At 30.3% G+C, this 16,994-nt stretch overlaps 1 protein-coding gene across 4 annotated transcripts; it reads left to right on the top strand.

Moving 5' to 3' along the window:
* Positions 1-437: 437 nt before the first annotated feature.
* LOC139517872 (uncharacterized) lies at positions 438-15,375 on the top strand. 4 transcript variants are annotated; one of them, XR_011663221.1, is made up of 4 exons: positions 439-516; positions 10,172-10,254; positions 12,556-14,589; positions 14,625-15,375. XR_011663221.1 is itself a non-coding variant. In XM_071309356.1 (3 exons), exon 3 carries the CDS (start codon positions 12,557-12,559, stop codon positions 13,559-13,561), a length of 1,005 nt encoding a protein of 334 aa, XP_071165457.1. In that variant the 5' UTR covers positions 438-516; positions 10,172-10,254; position 12,556; the 3' UTR covers positions 13,562-15,375. The 4 variants fall into 4 exon arrangements, 3 of the variants coding, with proteins under 3 accessions (XP_071165457.1, XP_071165455.1, XP_071165458.1); XM_071309356.1 differs by having other exon boundaries at positions 438-516; positions 12,556-15,375; XM_071309354.1 differs by having other exon boundaries at positions 447-567; positions 12,556-15,375.
* Positions 15,376-16,994: the final 1,619 nt, after the last annotated feature.

Below are 16,994 nucleotides of genomic sequence, written 5' to 3'. Positions count from 1 at the left end.
GGTCATGGAGCTCCTTTTCGAGATATTTGATTTATAAAATATGGCGGGAAAAGGCTGACTCGGACTTTTACCTTATATATGCTATGCATTGGTATTGTTTGGGTCTCAAATCAAAAGAAAGAAAATCAAGAATCTGTTTAAATTTTGTTAAATGACCTTTTATGAGCTATTTAGTCGTATGTTAAAAGATAAATAGGTGTTATGGGGCATTTTTTACTTTTAAAAATCGTATGGAAAAAATCCAAGGATTCTGAATAATTTACTCTTATTCCAAAACCTCACCCAAGTACATCCTTAAGTCATTTTTTTAAACTGATTTACAAAAGTGTAAGCATTTAAATTAAATATTACACTTTCTCATATTTTTAAAATGATTTCAATCTTATATTGAGCAATATTGGAATTGCATCTATTTGGTCGGGACCAGCCAGAGTAAATATAGAGACATCTGCTGCTGTAACAAAGATCAGTGAAGCGAGAAGACAGAAAGTGATGAAAAAGGCCTGATATATTTTTGTATGTAAAGCTCCGTTTATATCAGCGGCACAATATAGCTACAACTTGAGGGTATCTAATTTTCTTTGTGCATCATAATTTTTTTCTCTTCTAATTGTCAAATAGGAAACGGGAAAACGGGAAGGGGTGTATTACATATTTAGATCTATTTAGAATGACGATGGCGATGGCGATTGTAGGGTTATTACATAAAATTATTTACAAAACGATCTTACTTTCATATTACATAAGCAATAAATGCTGCATATTGGGTATTGACAATGTCTAAAAAACTCACAGTCGCAGCAGCCCATCAATGTGTGTAAAATTGCTTTAGGGTTGTGCTCAGGGGTAGTCCAAATGATTATGACGTTTTAGTACGGCTTTTTGATAAAAAAAAATTGGCCTTCCTTTAACGTCGTAGGAAGGCGTAACATCAAAATCAAAAATAGCCTTTCTAGACGGCATAATTATTTGGACTAGCTCAGGGGCAGATCCAGCCATTTTAAAAAGGAGGGTTCCAACTACATGTCCCCATTCAAATGCATTGATCTTCCCCCCTGGATCCGTGCCTGATGCTTATAAATACCATAAACGGATACAGGGAATGGAGCCCAGGTCCATCTCTTGTGGGAAAAGTTGTTTGAATATATAGGGAATCACTAAAGCATGACTAGAGCGCTCCCTTTTTAGGTCAGTCATTGCCCCCTCACATCCTACAAAAAAATTCTGGATCTGCCACTGATATATCATCTCAACAGACCAACAGAATCTAACCAAAATTCATCTTACATTGAACCATGGGCCTGTAGATTTTAAGGTTTATCCTGTAGACTGTTTATGAACAGATGATGTTGAAACACTTGTGATTGGGAGGGTCTAACGTATTAGCGACAAGAAAAAGAATTTAGCAACAAGTAAATTAATTTCATTTGAATTAAGCGTCAAGATATGATAGCAAATGATAAAATCATCAGTTAACTTTAATCTTAAGTCATTGTAAGTAGACAGATTCTAAATCAGTAACTTAATCTATGCATACTGACTTAAAGTTCCAAATTGTTCTTGTGTCTGTGTGCATTTTCTTGCTATGTTGTTGACCCATAGGTGGCCTTGGGTTGTTTTCTGCTCCTTTCTGGTTGGTTGTAAGAGTAAAATAGTTCTAAATTTTAAATGTTTTGATTTTTTTTTAAATATTTATATGGGGACAAAGTTCCCAATAACTAAACAGTAGAAAAATCAATAAAAAAAAAGAATCGGAAAAATTTTCCCGAAATTTTCATTGTACTAATGAACTCAAAATCATTCAATTTTTTTGATGTCATGTTTTGAATTCCCGCATCTGCATAGAAATCTACAATGTACTTCCTTTTCCGGTTTCGTTTGTATGAAACTTTGAGTAAAATATATATTTATCAGTCTAGTATAAAATAGGAAGGAACGCAATACCAATTTCATTTTGAATAATTCCTTGATATGAAAAAACGTTACCTGATGATAGCTTTACTTTGCTTACATTGCATATGACAGTGTTCTCCCCAGAAATTTTGGATAGCATCCCATTTTGCGTAAAAAAAATAACTGTATTTATTTTAATGTCATTTGTCGCGTCGCGTTGATGCTCTATTTCCTTTAAATGTTTTAGTTTATATTGTTCAATTCATAACTGAGAATACAATTAAACTATAACCACAAAAACAGTTGTTTCAGTTTATGTTTTCTTTATTCATTTATAGTTACAGAATTATTTTTTTCCTTTTGTGCCAAACAAAATAAATATGTGGTTTCAGCTACCCAACAATAAGTCAAATGAATGAATAGTTTATTATAGTGCAACCTGTATATATACAAAACTCAATATCTAGTACACAAAATTAACTATCTTTTATTTTATATTAAGTAAAGATAAAGTAGCAAAAGTAGCAAAAAAAATGATGACATCATAACTTAAATAACGTCACAACTAAAATCAGAAACATTACGGTATTTTCGTTTCTTTTTTTTAACAAATATTTAAGTTACAAAAAATAATTCATACAGACTTTGTCCCTATTTACAGGTAATGCCTGCCTCATATTACTTAATCAATATGAGCACTGGAGAAATATTTAAAAAGGAACTAATAAGGTTCAATGACACAGCTATTGTCCTTAGATTTTCATTGTCTACAAATATAATCCCTAGTTCTGACAGTGTATAACTTGCAACAGTTTCCAAATTCATTTCTTTATATTTATACATGAAATATTAACATGATTAAGCAAGGGGATGAAATTACATGTTAAAAAATGTGGGTGCTGAAAGTTTTATGTTCAGTTAAAAAAGGTAAAAAATTAGTATGTCTGAAGTTGTCAAACTGAATTTTTAAACCCCACTGTCACTCCCTTAGCATATATCTAGAATTGTCAGTATTTTGAATATGATTTGTAGAAACTTAGTTTCTTTTTTGGCATACATGTAGTTTATATTAAATCCCATGGCCTGAACAAGTTTCTTTTTTGGCATACATGTAGTTTATATTAAATCCAATGGCCTGACCAAGTTTCTTTTTTGGCATACATGTAGTTTATATTAAATCCCATGGCCTGACCAAGTTTCTTTTTTGGCATACTTGTAGTTTATATTAAATCCCATGGCTTATATTAAATCCCATGGCCTGACCAAACTCAATATTTTATGCAAGAGAGATAACAACATTTTTGCTTTGATTTTTATCACTACTAATACTTAATCTCTCTCCTGTACATCACTACTTTAATACTTAATCTCTCTCCTGTACATCACTACTAATACTTAATCTCTCTCCTTTATATCACTACTAATACTTAATCTCTCTCCTGTACATCACTACTAATAATTAATCTCTCTCCTGTATATCACTACTAATACTTAATCTCTCTCCTGTACATCACTACTAATACTTAATCTCTCTCCTGTACATCACTACTAATACTTAATCTCTCTCCTGTACATCACTACTAATACTTAATCTCTCTCCTTTATATCACTACTAATACTTAATCTCTCTCCTTTATATCACTACTAATACTTAATCTCTCTCCTGTACATCACTACTAATACTTAATCTCTCTCCTGTACATCACTACTAATACTTAATCTCTCTCCTGTACATCACTACTAATACTTAATCTCTCTCCTTTATATCACTACTAATACTTAATCTCTCTCCTTTATATCACTACTAATACTTAATCTCTCTCCTGTAAAAAATGTACATCACTACTAATACTTAATCTCTCTCCTGTACGTCACTACTAATACTTAATCTCTCTCCTATACTTTATGTTCATTGATTATATTCTGTCATGTTTTCCAACTACAATGTACATGTATATATATTCTTTTATAATGGTTATTTCTGTCATCCTTTTTTGAATTAAGACATTTCATTTTAAGTATATACCCATTTGTTTATAATGGAATATTATGTTAATATGGAAACGTTATGGCGTGTCTGTTACTCAAAAACATATTTTGTCACTGTTGATTCATTTATTTTTGTGGGTACCAATATTCATGGCAAGAGAAAAAGAGATAGATATATGATTTTGTGGTTTGGCCAGAGTCTACATACAAGCCTAAAGAAGATGTGTATTTTGTTGAACACTTACTGTAAATATATTGTTTACCTACATGTATACCCAGCAAATCCTTGAAAATTGGTATCCCATAAATAAAAATGAATTCACAGTATGTTTTTTCTTTAATATTTGAAAAGATTCAGTAATTTATATGAATATTTGCTGTCTTTTGTTGAAAAAAACAAATCAAAATGTTTCCCTCATTGAGGGACAGTGCCTCATTTAGTGAGCTAGATATATGTGTACATGTATGTCTCGTCCAAGGAATTTGTTCCCAATCCTAAGTATGTTATGGTTGATAAGCTTGTTAAAAGATGCCTGAGGAGGCTTTCTACATTTAATATTTGTATTACATATATAATTTTGTTGGACATGTGTATGATTTGTCATCAATTTACTATTTTTGTGACCCTGAAGAATATATAGTGAATTGAATTTTTTGAGTTTACTATTTTTGTAACCCTGAAGAATATATAGTGAATTGAATTTTTTTAGTTTACTATTTTTGTAACCCTGAAGAATATATAGTGAATTGAATTTTTGAGTTGGATACCTTTTCCAGAATATCATTGTCTCTTATATTTGGTAAGGTTGGAAAATTATATACATGTAGTTTGAAATGTTTATTATATTTTGCTGCTTTGAAGGTCTAGATATACTGGATCTCCACATATAGAATTAATACTCAGTTATACACTAATATGATTGATAGATTTGGATTTTTTCTGAACTTGTGTGTTTTTTTATAAAAAGATTTATTATACTGTTAATGATGTTTTTGGAACAGATTGATACATCAACAATTTGTTCAAGTTTTTATGTTTAGTGATAAGGCTTCTTTGGGAAATTGATGAATGGCAAGTCAATAATATTTTGTATACAACAAATACAGTTAAGTCTGCCTCATATCTTGACTAACATCTAGAAATTGACGGTGAGGGTCGGTTGAAAACAAAACTTTAATGACAAAAGATATGATTTCAGCTTCGTAATTGTGAGCTTTCCATTTCTATGTAGCAACATTCCAGCAGCACTTGCATAGGAAGTATATATCTCCCAATTGATACCCTATTCTAGGGATTTTATTTCCTATCATGATTTCCTTGATAGAGGATTGCTGCTCAAAAGGAAGCTATTAAACCAAGAGTTCCAAATGGTGAAGTTAAAATCATCCCTTCGTAAATTTTACAGATGCCATCACAAGTTGGTTGACTGTTATGGAATAACCGTTTCATAGATGATATTTGATATGTTCCTTATGTCGTAACTACAATACCCTTCCCTTTTCACAAATGTTACCTACCGAATTAGATTATTTACCGGGTTTGTAATAACATAAGCAACACCACAGGTGCCACATGTGGAGCAGGGTCTGCTTACCCTTCCGGAGCACCTGAGATCACCACCAGTTTTTGGTGGGGTTTGTGTTGCTTAGTCATTAGTTTTCTATGTTCTGTTTTCTGTACTATTATTTGTCTGTCTTTTTATTTTTAGCCATGGTGTTGTCAGTTTATTCTAATCTATGAGTTTGACTGTCCCTCTGGTATCTTTCATCCCTCTTTTGTATATACCTGTATGAATATATAAATGTTTAACCAATTATTTTTTTCTTAACATTTTGTAGCTATGTATGGAACATCTGTTAAACTGTGTTTTGGGTGACTGGGTCAACTATTATAGCTGGTTTTGATTGCTTTATGGCAAAACAATATTCATGGAAATAACTTCTTTTAAGATGAAAAACTTATGTCACAGAATAAAATTGTTCTTACTCTTACATACAGAATTAATCATCTTTGTGTAACTTCAAAGATGGGTATGAATTTGGCACTCTCATAGAGTATATATATAAAAATAAGTCTGAATATAATGGACATTTCATTAAAGGGAAATTCCGCGATTTTATACTTATCATCTAATTATGTTCATCTTAACATAAAAAAAACACATTTGCAAAGTTTTAAATTTATATTCCTTCTAATAACGGAGAAAATCAAGTATTTGTAACTTTTTTGGTTGAATTCTCGAGTGGGTCGTGACGTATTAGCCCGATTTATTGAATTCTGGGAAAAAATAAAATCTGTTTAACTCTTATAGCTTATCGACAATATACGTAATTAAAAGCGCACAGCTGACGAATGGTCGTAGTTATTAACCACAATATAATAATGAACGAAAATGAATATGCATATACCGTTTTGTATTCATTGAATTAAACTCCTATAAAATTATATGTGTCTGTCTCTAGTAAATGTTTTTGAATAAATTTAATTAATTATTGTTGAGATTTTATTCATAAAATATTTATTGAACATTTTTACTATTTACTTGTCTATTTACCGTTATTGTTTTGATAATCATTTCAATGCAACTAATGTTTGAGCAGAGTGTGTATATTATTTTGTAAAGGTCACTGTATATTTCTCGGCTTGAGGTCAATTCGTTTACCTTGTAGCTATTTAGCCGCAGGTGTGAGTTCAAGCGTACACAGGTATAAATGTTGTTATTTGGAAAGGATATACAGAAAGGATTAGAACGAGTATGATGTCACGATGTTAATACACTAAGATTTAATACACGATGAGAATAAAGATTCAATAATTAAATTGCGTAAATTAATTGAAAATAAAATTCAGATTCGTAAATCCGAAAATGTATAAAAATAAAAGGAAACAATTTTTGATTACTTTCTTAGCGGCAATTGGCGTAAAGATTCAAATATGAAGTAAAAAATAGTAGTTTTAATCTTTAATAAAAACTAAATGCAATATTACCCAATTTGATATACCATTGTACATCTGTTTGATATTATTGACTTTACCGGAATTTCTTAACTTGTATTCAAATCTGGCTGTGTTTAAATGCTAATAAAACTATTGCAATTTTAAAGTTTTTAATTGACAAAAAAAATACAACATACATGATTTTTTTTTAGTTTCTTTTTAACATTTTATTCTTACATAATTAAATTCATTTGACAATCATTTACACGAACTTTTTGTGAAAAAATACCAATTATCTAAGCTAAGGCAGTATTTTTTTTTAAGGATTTTTGAGGATTTTTTTTTTAATTCTATGATAATAGTTGTGCAATGTTGAACATGATAGCCGTCATTAATCCAAATAAGTAATACAGTAGTTGTAATAAAAGTTATATTTTAGTCATGCATAACTGATATTGACGAATTTAGAATAGTTAGTCCATACATCGTTGTTCTTGAAACAATCATTATTAGTATACATGTAAGTTTCCTGACGTATAAGAGCCATCGAGGAAAGCAGACTAGTAGCGTTTCGTTCGTTTGTTTGTTGGGGAAAGGAGAGGAAATGCAACCGCTTGTACAGATAAACAACAGAATTACCATACAAGCATTTATAGCCAACACAATCAGAAACAGTTCCCATCGTTAGATGGGGAATATGAAGGCTTACAAGAATGAACAAGTGACATGTCTAACTCGAACAGTTAGAAAACGGACTATCGACATCGACCGCTTGTTCTTGATATTTGAAATTGTATGCATATATACGTATACGTTTATGATAGTGATGAGTTCTTGTGTCTGACAAAAACTAAATTCCTTCATGGTTATATCTTGCCATACGTTTATATTGGTTTGTAAGGTTATTACTCAAAATCGTTATTTGAAAATCCTGTTTGTGAGATGTATATTCATTTCAATACAGAAATTTCGTCTATATATTTCACAAGTGTATAACACGGAGAAGCTCTGAAGGTCCATTAATCCCATTTTGTTTGGGTGTGAAACATCGATGTTGACAGCAATATCAAAGAATAAGATGATGATGGTAGAAAGAACTATGGGCGTCATGTGGCAAATATTACATGCATATCGGAAAATGAGTTGTCAATCTGTATGAAAAGATTTCCAATACAACCATATTATTGAGAAGGAATGTTTACATGCTATACTCTCGTACTAGTATTACAGGGTTCTTGTGGCGTTCACCTTAGACACACATCTTTTTAACGATGTTTAAAAAAAAGACAGAACCAATTTAATGTCATATTTCCCTATTTTTTTTTTAAATATAACTAAAAGTCTTTCATCTGACAAGAATACCCCTATTTAGCGGACAAGTAATTTATTCTTTTTTCTGTTATTGAATACCAAGAAGAAGAAAAAAATCCCGAAATTAATTTGAAACTTTGATACTCAAAAGTTTCCCAGCAAAATATTCACATCCCTTCGGGATAATTAGTGTTCGTCCAGTGGCATATATAACAATTGTGATGACGAATTTTTTCCTTTGTTCGAGAACAATCTTACTGAAATATAAATCTGTGATTTTACTATGTCCACAACTTCAATGAACCAAAGCAAAAGTTATACATCGATCTGTATTTAAATCAAATTGGTTCTCTTCTTCTTCTGGTATACAATTATAGTCTATCGACATTCGATGATTACATACTGTTGGCATACGTGGACTAGTCTATTTACAACACTTTTACCCCTATTTATTCAAAATATATGTTTTTTTCTTATGTTCAATGTATACATGTATATATTTTAAATTGCGCTATAGTTCCGTAACTTTCTATCCAGTCGTATAAACGAATCGTCGGCAAGTGCGTACATTTTTTTAAATAAATATTTCTGGTATGTTCCAATCTGTCCTTCACTATATATTACATTTTCCCAATTTCACCCTTGGAAAAAATATTTAAATAGATTTTAATTTCATCAAATCTTATTTTTTGGGTATTATTTATATTTTTATGAATAATATTCTTTACACCAGAAATGTTATTTATAAACAAGCGTATGAGTTTGGTAATGACAAGTAAGACAGAGTTGTATATTATACATCTGATAATTCAAAATGGAAAGTTAAATGTTATCAGCCGTGTACACTGATCAATACCTGCAGAAGTGAAACGATGCGCGAACTTGCAAGCCCGACAGGAAATCGCTTGAATACCTGGACGTGTCACCTCACACCCCTCACAATACCTTTGAAAGTAATACATTTAGCCATGCTGGTGATCAGAAGAGGGAAGATCAAAATTTATTTGAAAACAGTTTATTACTTTAAAGAATTATGAACAAATTAGATTTTCGAAAACAATTTTCACGGAACACTTATTTATGATTTCAACTTTGACTTTTCACCTAATTCCAATATCAAGTTTAAAAACAACAGACCATGGTTAGTTAGTCGGATAAAACAACCGTACGATTGACAAGATATCGACACGCAATTACGACTACATCGGTTACTGTAGTTTTGTTTCTTTGTGGTTTATAGACGGTTTATATGGCGGAACGCAGAGAATTAATACTCTAAATTTAAAATCGATGGTGATCGCTTATCTAGCGGAATAAAACTTTAATATCTATGAATTTGAGCATTTTTATACAGAATGAACATTATATCAATTTTTGATTTTTTTGCGAAGTTTCCCTTTAAAATATGTTTTTCTTTTTCAAAATGATTAAGATGACAGTATTAACCCAGTCTTTGTTTAACTTGGATTGGTTGCCCAAAGTAACCTTTGAGAGTCCATACATTGATTTCACTAATTATTCCTACTCTTGTATTGTTACTCCTCCAACCTTTTCTTCAGTTATACTTGTTATAGACAGCTGGTTATAGACCTTGGAGGTACATCCCCCTCATTAGACATACAAAACTTATTTTTCACACTTGATAAAGTAATTGTACATATATAATCATAATGATTTTTATTTCACACAAAACCAATTGATTTACATAAAAATAGATTTTAACTGTTAATTGGTGAGTAAAACTAAATGTATGACATAAAACCAGATTGATTTAGTTCTGTATGTTATATTTATGTTACAGTGTAAGATAACTTTCTGCAACAGCAACACTTTGTTGGTATGGAAAATTATAACAAATAACAGGTAACTTACATTTAAGTTTAACATCTAACAAGTGTAAAATAGAAGTAATGTAAATCTGTATATAAATAGCTATAGATTGATAATATAAGAATACTACAAACAGTATACAAATCATCTTTTTCAATAACAGTTCACTGCACAACTCCTGACTTTTATTATTTCCTTTCTGTTTTGCAGGTACACCTTTTGATGTGTCCTTATTGTATGAGTGTATGAATAAATGGTATTTAAATGCAAGATACAGATAGATGTTAAAACTGGTAGGTTATTAAATAAATTTTCACAAAACTCTTTTGTATTTTGACTGTGTACCAGCTGCACAAGAAGTGTCCTGATGTACGTGTACCAGCACAAGAAGTGTCCTGATGTAAACATATAATCTTATCATGTAAGTAGCTTTTATTAGGAACAGCTTTATAAACTATTACATGTAGCAATAGAATGGTGATAATTTTTAGTAGCTAAAAATATAAAATTCTCATACATTGTATGAAATTTACATTGTCTAGATGATGTGCAGATAGACTGTAATATTTATATATGAGGGGTATATATGAATTCTTGTATGCTGTAAGTACATTATATATAATAGCCTATTATTTAAAGTTTGAATACAGTACTGGATATTTATAGGAAATACATATGCAAATGTATTATTTATGCTGACCATATAACAATGGCTAAATATACACATCTAAATACTTTATAAAAGCTTAGCTTTTTGGGGTAAGTGTTGAATTTTATATCATACCTGTATAAATAGTTTTAAATTGCATTTGTTAATATCACAAGTTATTGCATACATTGTATTACAATATGAGAATGTTGACTGGTTCTAAAAAGACCTGACAGCTTGCAATTGCCATGTACCCGGTAATAGTATTGGACCTAGTTTATATGAACCTAGTGATTTTTCATTCAACTAATAAGATTCATGACTTCTTAATGTTAAAGTTACACAGACTGAATATTTTATGTACAATGAATTCCTTTCTATAAACACTTGGTAATATACATGTAGGTGATGATTTGGACATCTTAACAGAGGGGATTAATGATTAGTGTAAATTTCTCTAATCTCACCACCTTCATTTAATTATTGTAATTTTGCATTAAAATGCAAAAAGTAACAGTCTGCAGCAGAAAAGCATTGCTAATAATATTACAATGACTGTTATAGCTTGCTGTTGGTGACTGGTATAAAAACAGAGCTACAATGACTGTTATAGCTTGCTTTTGGTGACTGATAATATTACAATGACTGTTATAGCTTGCTGTTGGTGACTGGTATACAAAAAGAGATATAAGGAAAGCAGACATTATCAAAAACGTAACTTTGAATGAGGATATCTTAAATGGATATTTTAATGCAGATTTAATTATTATTCAAATATTCTTGCTACATCAAACACTTTATGTACAAGTCAAAATATCACTACAGTGCTAATTCTTATGGCTTTTAAAATGTATTTAAATAGTTTTAAGATGTAGAACTAATACTTTTCCTCAAATATAATATCATGCTTAAATGTTTTGTCATGGATATATATGTTGTTCAGTGATAGAGAGCATTCTGATTAGTTAATATATTTTGTTAATTGTTTTGTAAAACATGTATAAAATAAGATGAATCAAAGGGGACCACTTACAATAAGATAATAAGAATGCAGTTGTAATATCATTAAGATATCTCATTTCCTTGGAGAATCTGAGATTATAAAGGCCATATGACATGGTTATGGTTCAATTTAATATTTTGAAAGTTTTATATGGGTTACATATATATATATTAAAAAGTGTTGCCATTTAAATTTTGATCTTCCTGCAATGGAGAAACCCATAGTGTTTCTTCTTTTTGTTTTGGAGCCTTTATGACCCAGTGGTATAAGTAGTTATTCTAATGAGTTCGATCCAGGTGCGTGGCAGCAGATGAGGTTAACTCTGACCTTTATTGACTAGGATTCCCAGTTGAAGGTCACTAGTTTTTCTCTACCATGGTATAGCCAAGACTGGAATAAATGGTGTTCAACACCAACAGTCAAACAATCATCTTCCTCTTTTAGACCATAATAAAGTATGAAAGATGACTCATGGCTTTGACCTTCAAGGTGAAATAATAGATTTTTATTTGACTGCCCCAATGCCATATATATTCTTGTTTGCCATAACTAGACCTTTTCAATGCCACTAATTGTTTGTTCCATGGTGTCATTTCCCGTCCAGTTATATATAACAAATGGTTAAAAATCTCAAAAATGATTCACATCAATTCAAGTTTTAAATTTGATTAAATCAGCTATATATTGTACAAGTACATGTTATAATATGAATATTATTTTCAGACCATATGATCATGTGTTTTATTGATTATTAGTATATTCTGCAAACTGCAAGTCATTTAGCAAGAAGTTGTATTTAGATAGAATTATTTACTATGAGTAGTTTAGGAAATGAAACGTGAATTACATGGTGACACTAAATTCAAGTGTTTGGAGTGGTAAAATTAGTCTCTGTCAACTATAGCTTCAGAGGTTTATCATATCTTATATTTATATTTTCAGAATGTCATACTTGAGAAAAATCATGCAGTCCACAATACAGAAACGACATATTTTGATAGCTATATTGATCTTGGTTGTACTGATTGTAATATTACAATTTGCTGGTCCACACTATTGTAAATACATTGACATAAAGAAGAAGATAGAATACATCTGTATTGAAGATCCAGATACTCAAAATAAAACAGGACTAGAAGATGTCAAACCTTTACCTCTAGTTTATCAAAACAACTACTTTATAGATAAAAGTTCAGGTGGAAAAGTTCATGCCAAAAAGTTTTACAGACCATCAACAAGAAATGATTTAAACTTTACTCCAGCTGAAAAGAGCCGCATACATTCATGCATTAACAATTTCAAAAGTGATTGGAAGAAGGGCCAAAGTGATTTCTGGGATGGAGATGAACAGTATATAAGACGCACCCATCACAAATATCTCATTCCTGGGGACAATGTTATGATTGAAGTAGGGGGAAATGTTGGCGAGGATGCTCAGTACTACTTAGACACTTACATGCCAAAGCATTATATCATGTTAGAACCTTTAAAATTGTTATACCGAAAACTTCAACAACGATTTAAAAATTACACAAATGCTATCACATATAATGTTGGACTTGGTAAAAGAAATGAAAAATTTATGATCAAAATGGAAGGTAACATTGGGGATGCTTCTTCACCATTTTTTGGTTCCGGCGAAGGAACCTGTTCTCTCAAGGTTATAAATGCAATTGACTTTTTCAGTGCACTTGGTGTTGGTAACTTCATGGTTGATCTAATTACCATAAACTGTGAGGGTTGTGAATATGATTTGTTAGAGACAATTTTATCCACCGACCTTGTGTATCACTTTAAACATATTCAATTTGGTACTCATCCAACGCTGAAAAATCTTGCCGATCCTGTCAGAAGATATTGCCAAATACAAGAAAGGTTGAGTAGGACCCACAAGTTAACATATCAATATAAGTTTACATGGGAAACCTGGAAATTAAAAGATATTTAGTCCATGTACATTCCATTGTTAGAGTTGTCTTACATTTATTCATGTCAGCATTTATATGATGATAATTTTTTTTTAATTTTAGTTTCATTATACATATATAACCAATCTGTGAATCTTGTGTGTTTTTAATTATCAGTCTGTATAACAATCATATAAACATCATGATTCAGGCGTAACAAGCCAACAGACATTTAATTTTGTTATTCCTCTTTCTGTTTGTAACTGTAAGGTACACACCATGATAAAGGAAATTGTTCATCTGATATTGCCCCATCATGTAAGAAAATGAAAGTCATGAATAATTGCGCTAGAGATTATTGAGTTATTTCCCTCTACAGAATTGTCATAGAGCATGTCATTTATCATAGATTTCCTACCAACAGAGATTAAAGTAGAGATAAATAGTAGCCTTTGATGTGTCAAAAATATATATATAATAATTTGTATGCTTTCCACCTTGGAATAACCTGTTTTGTATCTTTTACATGGTGTGGTACTTACTCATTAATGTAACACTCCTTTTATAGTCAAACCTATTTAATTTTTCTTTGAAGATATTTGTTTAAATCTTTTTTATACTTACATGTATCCATTGATTCATATTTTACATTTCATTTTAAGATAAATGGAAATAGCTTTAACCTAGTCACACTAGATTACCTTCAGATCATTTTTCAAGATGCATTAAGTACCTGTTGATCTTTATTAAATGATATGAAGACATTCACAAGTATGACCTGGTCATGTTTATAAATAATTGGTTGTATTTTTCTGTTGGTCATAATAATGTCCATCTGATTTTCAGTTTACAAATTTTACTGTTTTCATGGCATTATTTTTAGTGCAATCAGGGACATACAAGTACAACTTTTATTTGTTTTAATGTTTTATGTTTCATCATACTGTTGTCATGGTTATATTTAATGTTTACAAATCAGTCAGCTTTTACAGATTTTAGCATTAAAGGTTATATTTTTTCATAATTTGTTGTAGGTTTTACTGTTTGTCTTGCATTAATTTTGTTGTAGGTTTTACTGTTTGTCTTGCATTAATTTTATTGTAGGTTTTACTGTTTGTCATGCATTTATTTTGTTGTAAATTGACTGAGACATTATAAATACAACATGTGTGTGCATAAAATTGCTTAAATTTCATAGATCAGAAGGTCGTGACTCATAAGCACGTATTCTTAGTTAAGTTATATGTTTGAATATTTGTATGGATATATATTTGTATGTTTTATCTGACCTTATTTTGTTTATTTAAACAATGAAACTACTTGTGTATTATAAAACACACATTATTTAGTAGAAGGGGAAACTGTTTAATTCAAAATAATAGGGATAAAGACTGCACAAAAATATACTAGGTTACCAGCTATATGCCAAGATCATTTATTATATAACTGTTAGTTGATCATGTTGATTAAAACCTATTAAGTCAATTTATTGACAGCACCTCACCACCTAAAAAAATGTATTTTCATTTTTAATAGAGATGTTATTCCCATAAAGAAAAATATCAAGAGTTATCCACCCTCCCATACCATTTTTACCTATAATAGCCCTAAAGTCATCTTTTTTTATACAACCGCAAACATTTTTGGTCGTATATTGGTATCACGTTGGCATCGTTCGAAGGCATTTGATTTTCGCTCTCTAACTTTAGTAAAAATGAATAGAAATCCATGAAATTTAAACACAAGGTTTATGATTATAAAAAGAAGGTTGGGATTGATTTTGGGAGTTTTGGTCCCAACGAAATTAGGGGCTAAAAGGGTCCAAATTAAAACTTTGTTTGATTTCATTAAAAAATGAATTATTGGGGTTTTTGATATATGCCAGATCAAACCGTGTATTCAGATTCTTAATTTTTGGTCCTGTTTTCAAATTGGTCTATATTAAGGTCCAAAGGGTTCAAAATTAAACTTAGCTTGATTTTAACAAAAATTGAATTCTTGGGGTTCTTTGATATGCTGAATCTAAACATGTACTTAGATTTTTGATAATGGGCCCAGTTTTCAAGTTGGTCCAAATCGGGGTCCAAAATTATTATATTAAGTATTGTGCAATAGCAAGAAATTTTCAATTGCACAGTATTCCGCAATAGCAAGAAATCTTCAATTGCACAGTTTTGTGCAATAGCAAGAAATCTTCAATTGCACAATATTGCCCAATAGCAAGAAATTTTCAATTGCAGTTTTGCGCAATAGCAAAAAATATTCAATTTCACAGTATTGTCCCGTTTTCAAATTGGTCTACATTAAGGTCCAAAGGGTCAAAAATTAAACTTTGTTTGATTTCACCAAAAATTGAATATATGGGGTTCTTCAAAATGCTAAATCTAACCATGTATTTAGATTATTAATATTTGGGCCCAGTTATCAAATTGGTCCACATTGAGGTCTAAAGGGTCTAAAATTGAACATTATTTGATTTCATCAAAAATTGAATTCTTGCGGTTCTATGATATGCTGAATCTAACCATGTATTTAGATTTTGGATATTGAACTATAATAGGTAAATGTCCAATTTAAAATTTTTAAGTTTTTAAGTTTAAGTTCTTAGACCACATTCATTTTGTGTCAGAAACCTATGTTGTGTCAACTATTTAATCACAATTCAAAATCAGAGCTGTATCAAGATTAAATTTTGTGTCCATACTTGCCCCAACTGTTGAGGGTTCAACCTCTGCGGTCATATAAAGCTGTGCCCTGTGGAGCATCTGGTTTAGTATTTAAGATCACAATACAATGTGGAGTATATATTAGGGGATGATTTTGAAGGTAGTATATATAATATCTTTTTTGTTACGGCTTTTGTATGCATTTAAGGTTAAGATATTCATGATATTTGCCATACTTTCTAACCATGATATGAAATTAGACAATGCAACAACTTCTTCTCAAATAGGAAATTCTTTTGAAAAAGACAAAAATGTGTTATAAGTATGTTTTAAAAGGTTAAAGTAATGGTGCTATGTTATTTTGTTCATACTAAATATCTTGAAATGTTCTGGATATTCAGGGTCGTTATAATAAACCTTTTTGTGTTCTTAATCCTTTTTTTTAAAGTTACTTTGTTTGTTAAGAAATGGATTTAATTAATTTTTTTAAAGTTATTTTTATATTTTTATCACAAAATGCATAATATCCTTGAAGCAATCTGATTTTTATGAATAAAAAGTGTTTTCTCCTTTTAAACAATTTAAAAAATATTTTTATTATTTCTTAAATTAAATTTGATTTTTTTTTTATTATTGATTAAATGAGTACTCTATTGTACAGTGTATTATTTTTAAGATCACTTTGGTTATGAGATTTTTTCAATATGTAATACTCTTAAATATGTCATATTTCAATACTCATTAGGAATATTTGTCAGAAATTAAACAAATAACCTATTTTCAGTTTAAAAACTGTGACAGGTTTGAT

This window comes from Mytilus edulis, chromosome 3 (genome assembly GCF_963676685.1).
Source record: "Mytilus edulis chromosome 3, xbMytEdul2.2, whole genome shotgun sequence".
NCBI classification, from domain to species: Eukaryota; Metazoa; Mollusca; class Bivalvia; order Mytilida; family Mytilidae; genus Mytilus; species Mytilus edulis.
Note: the sequence above shows the minus strand (reverse complement) of the source record. Positions and strands in the feature narration are given on the sequence as shown.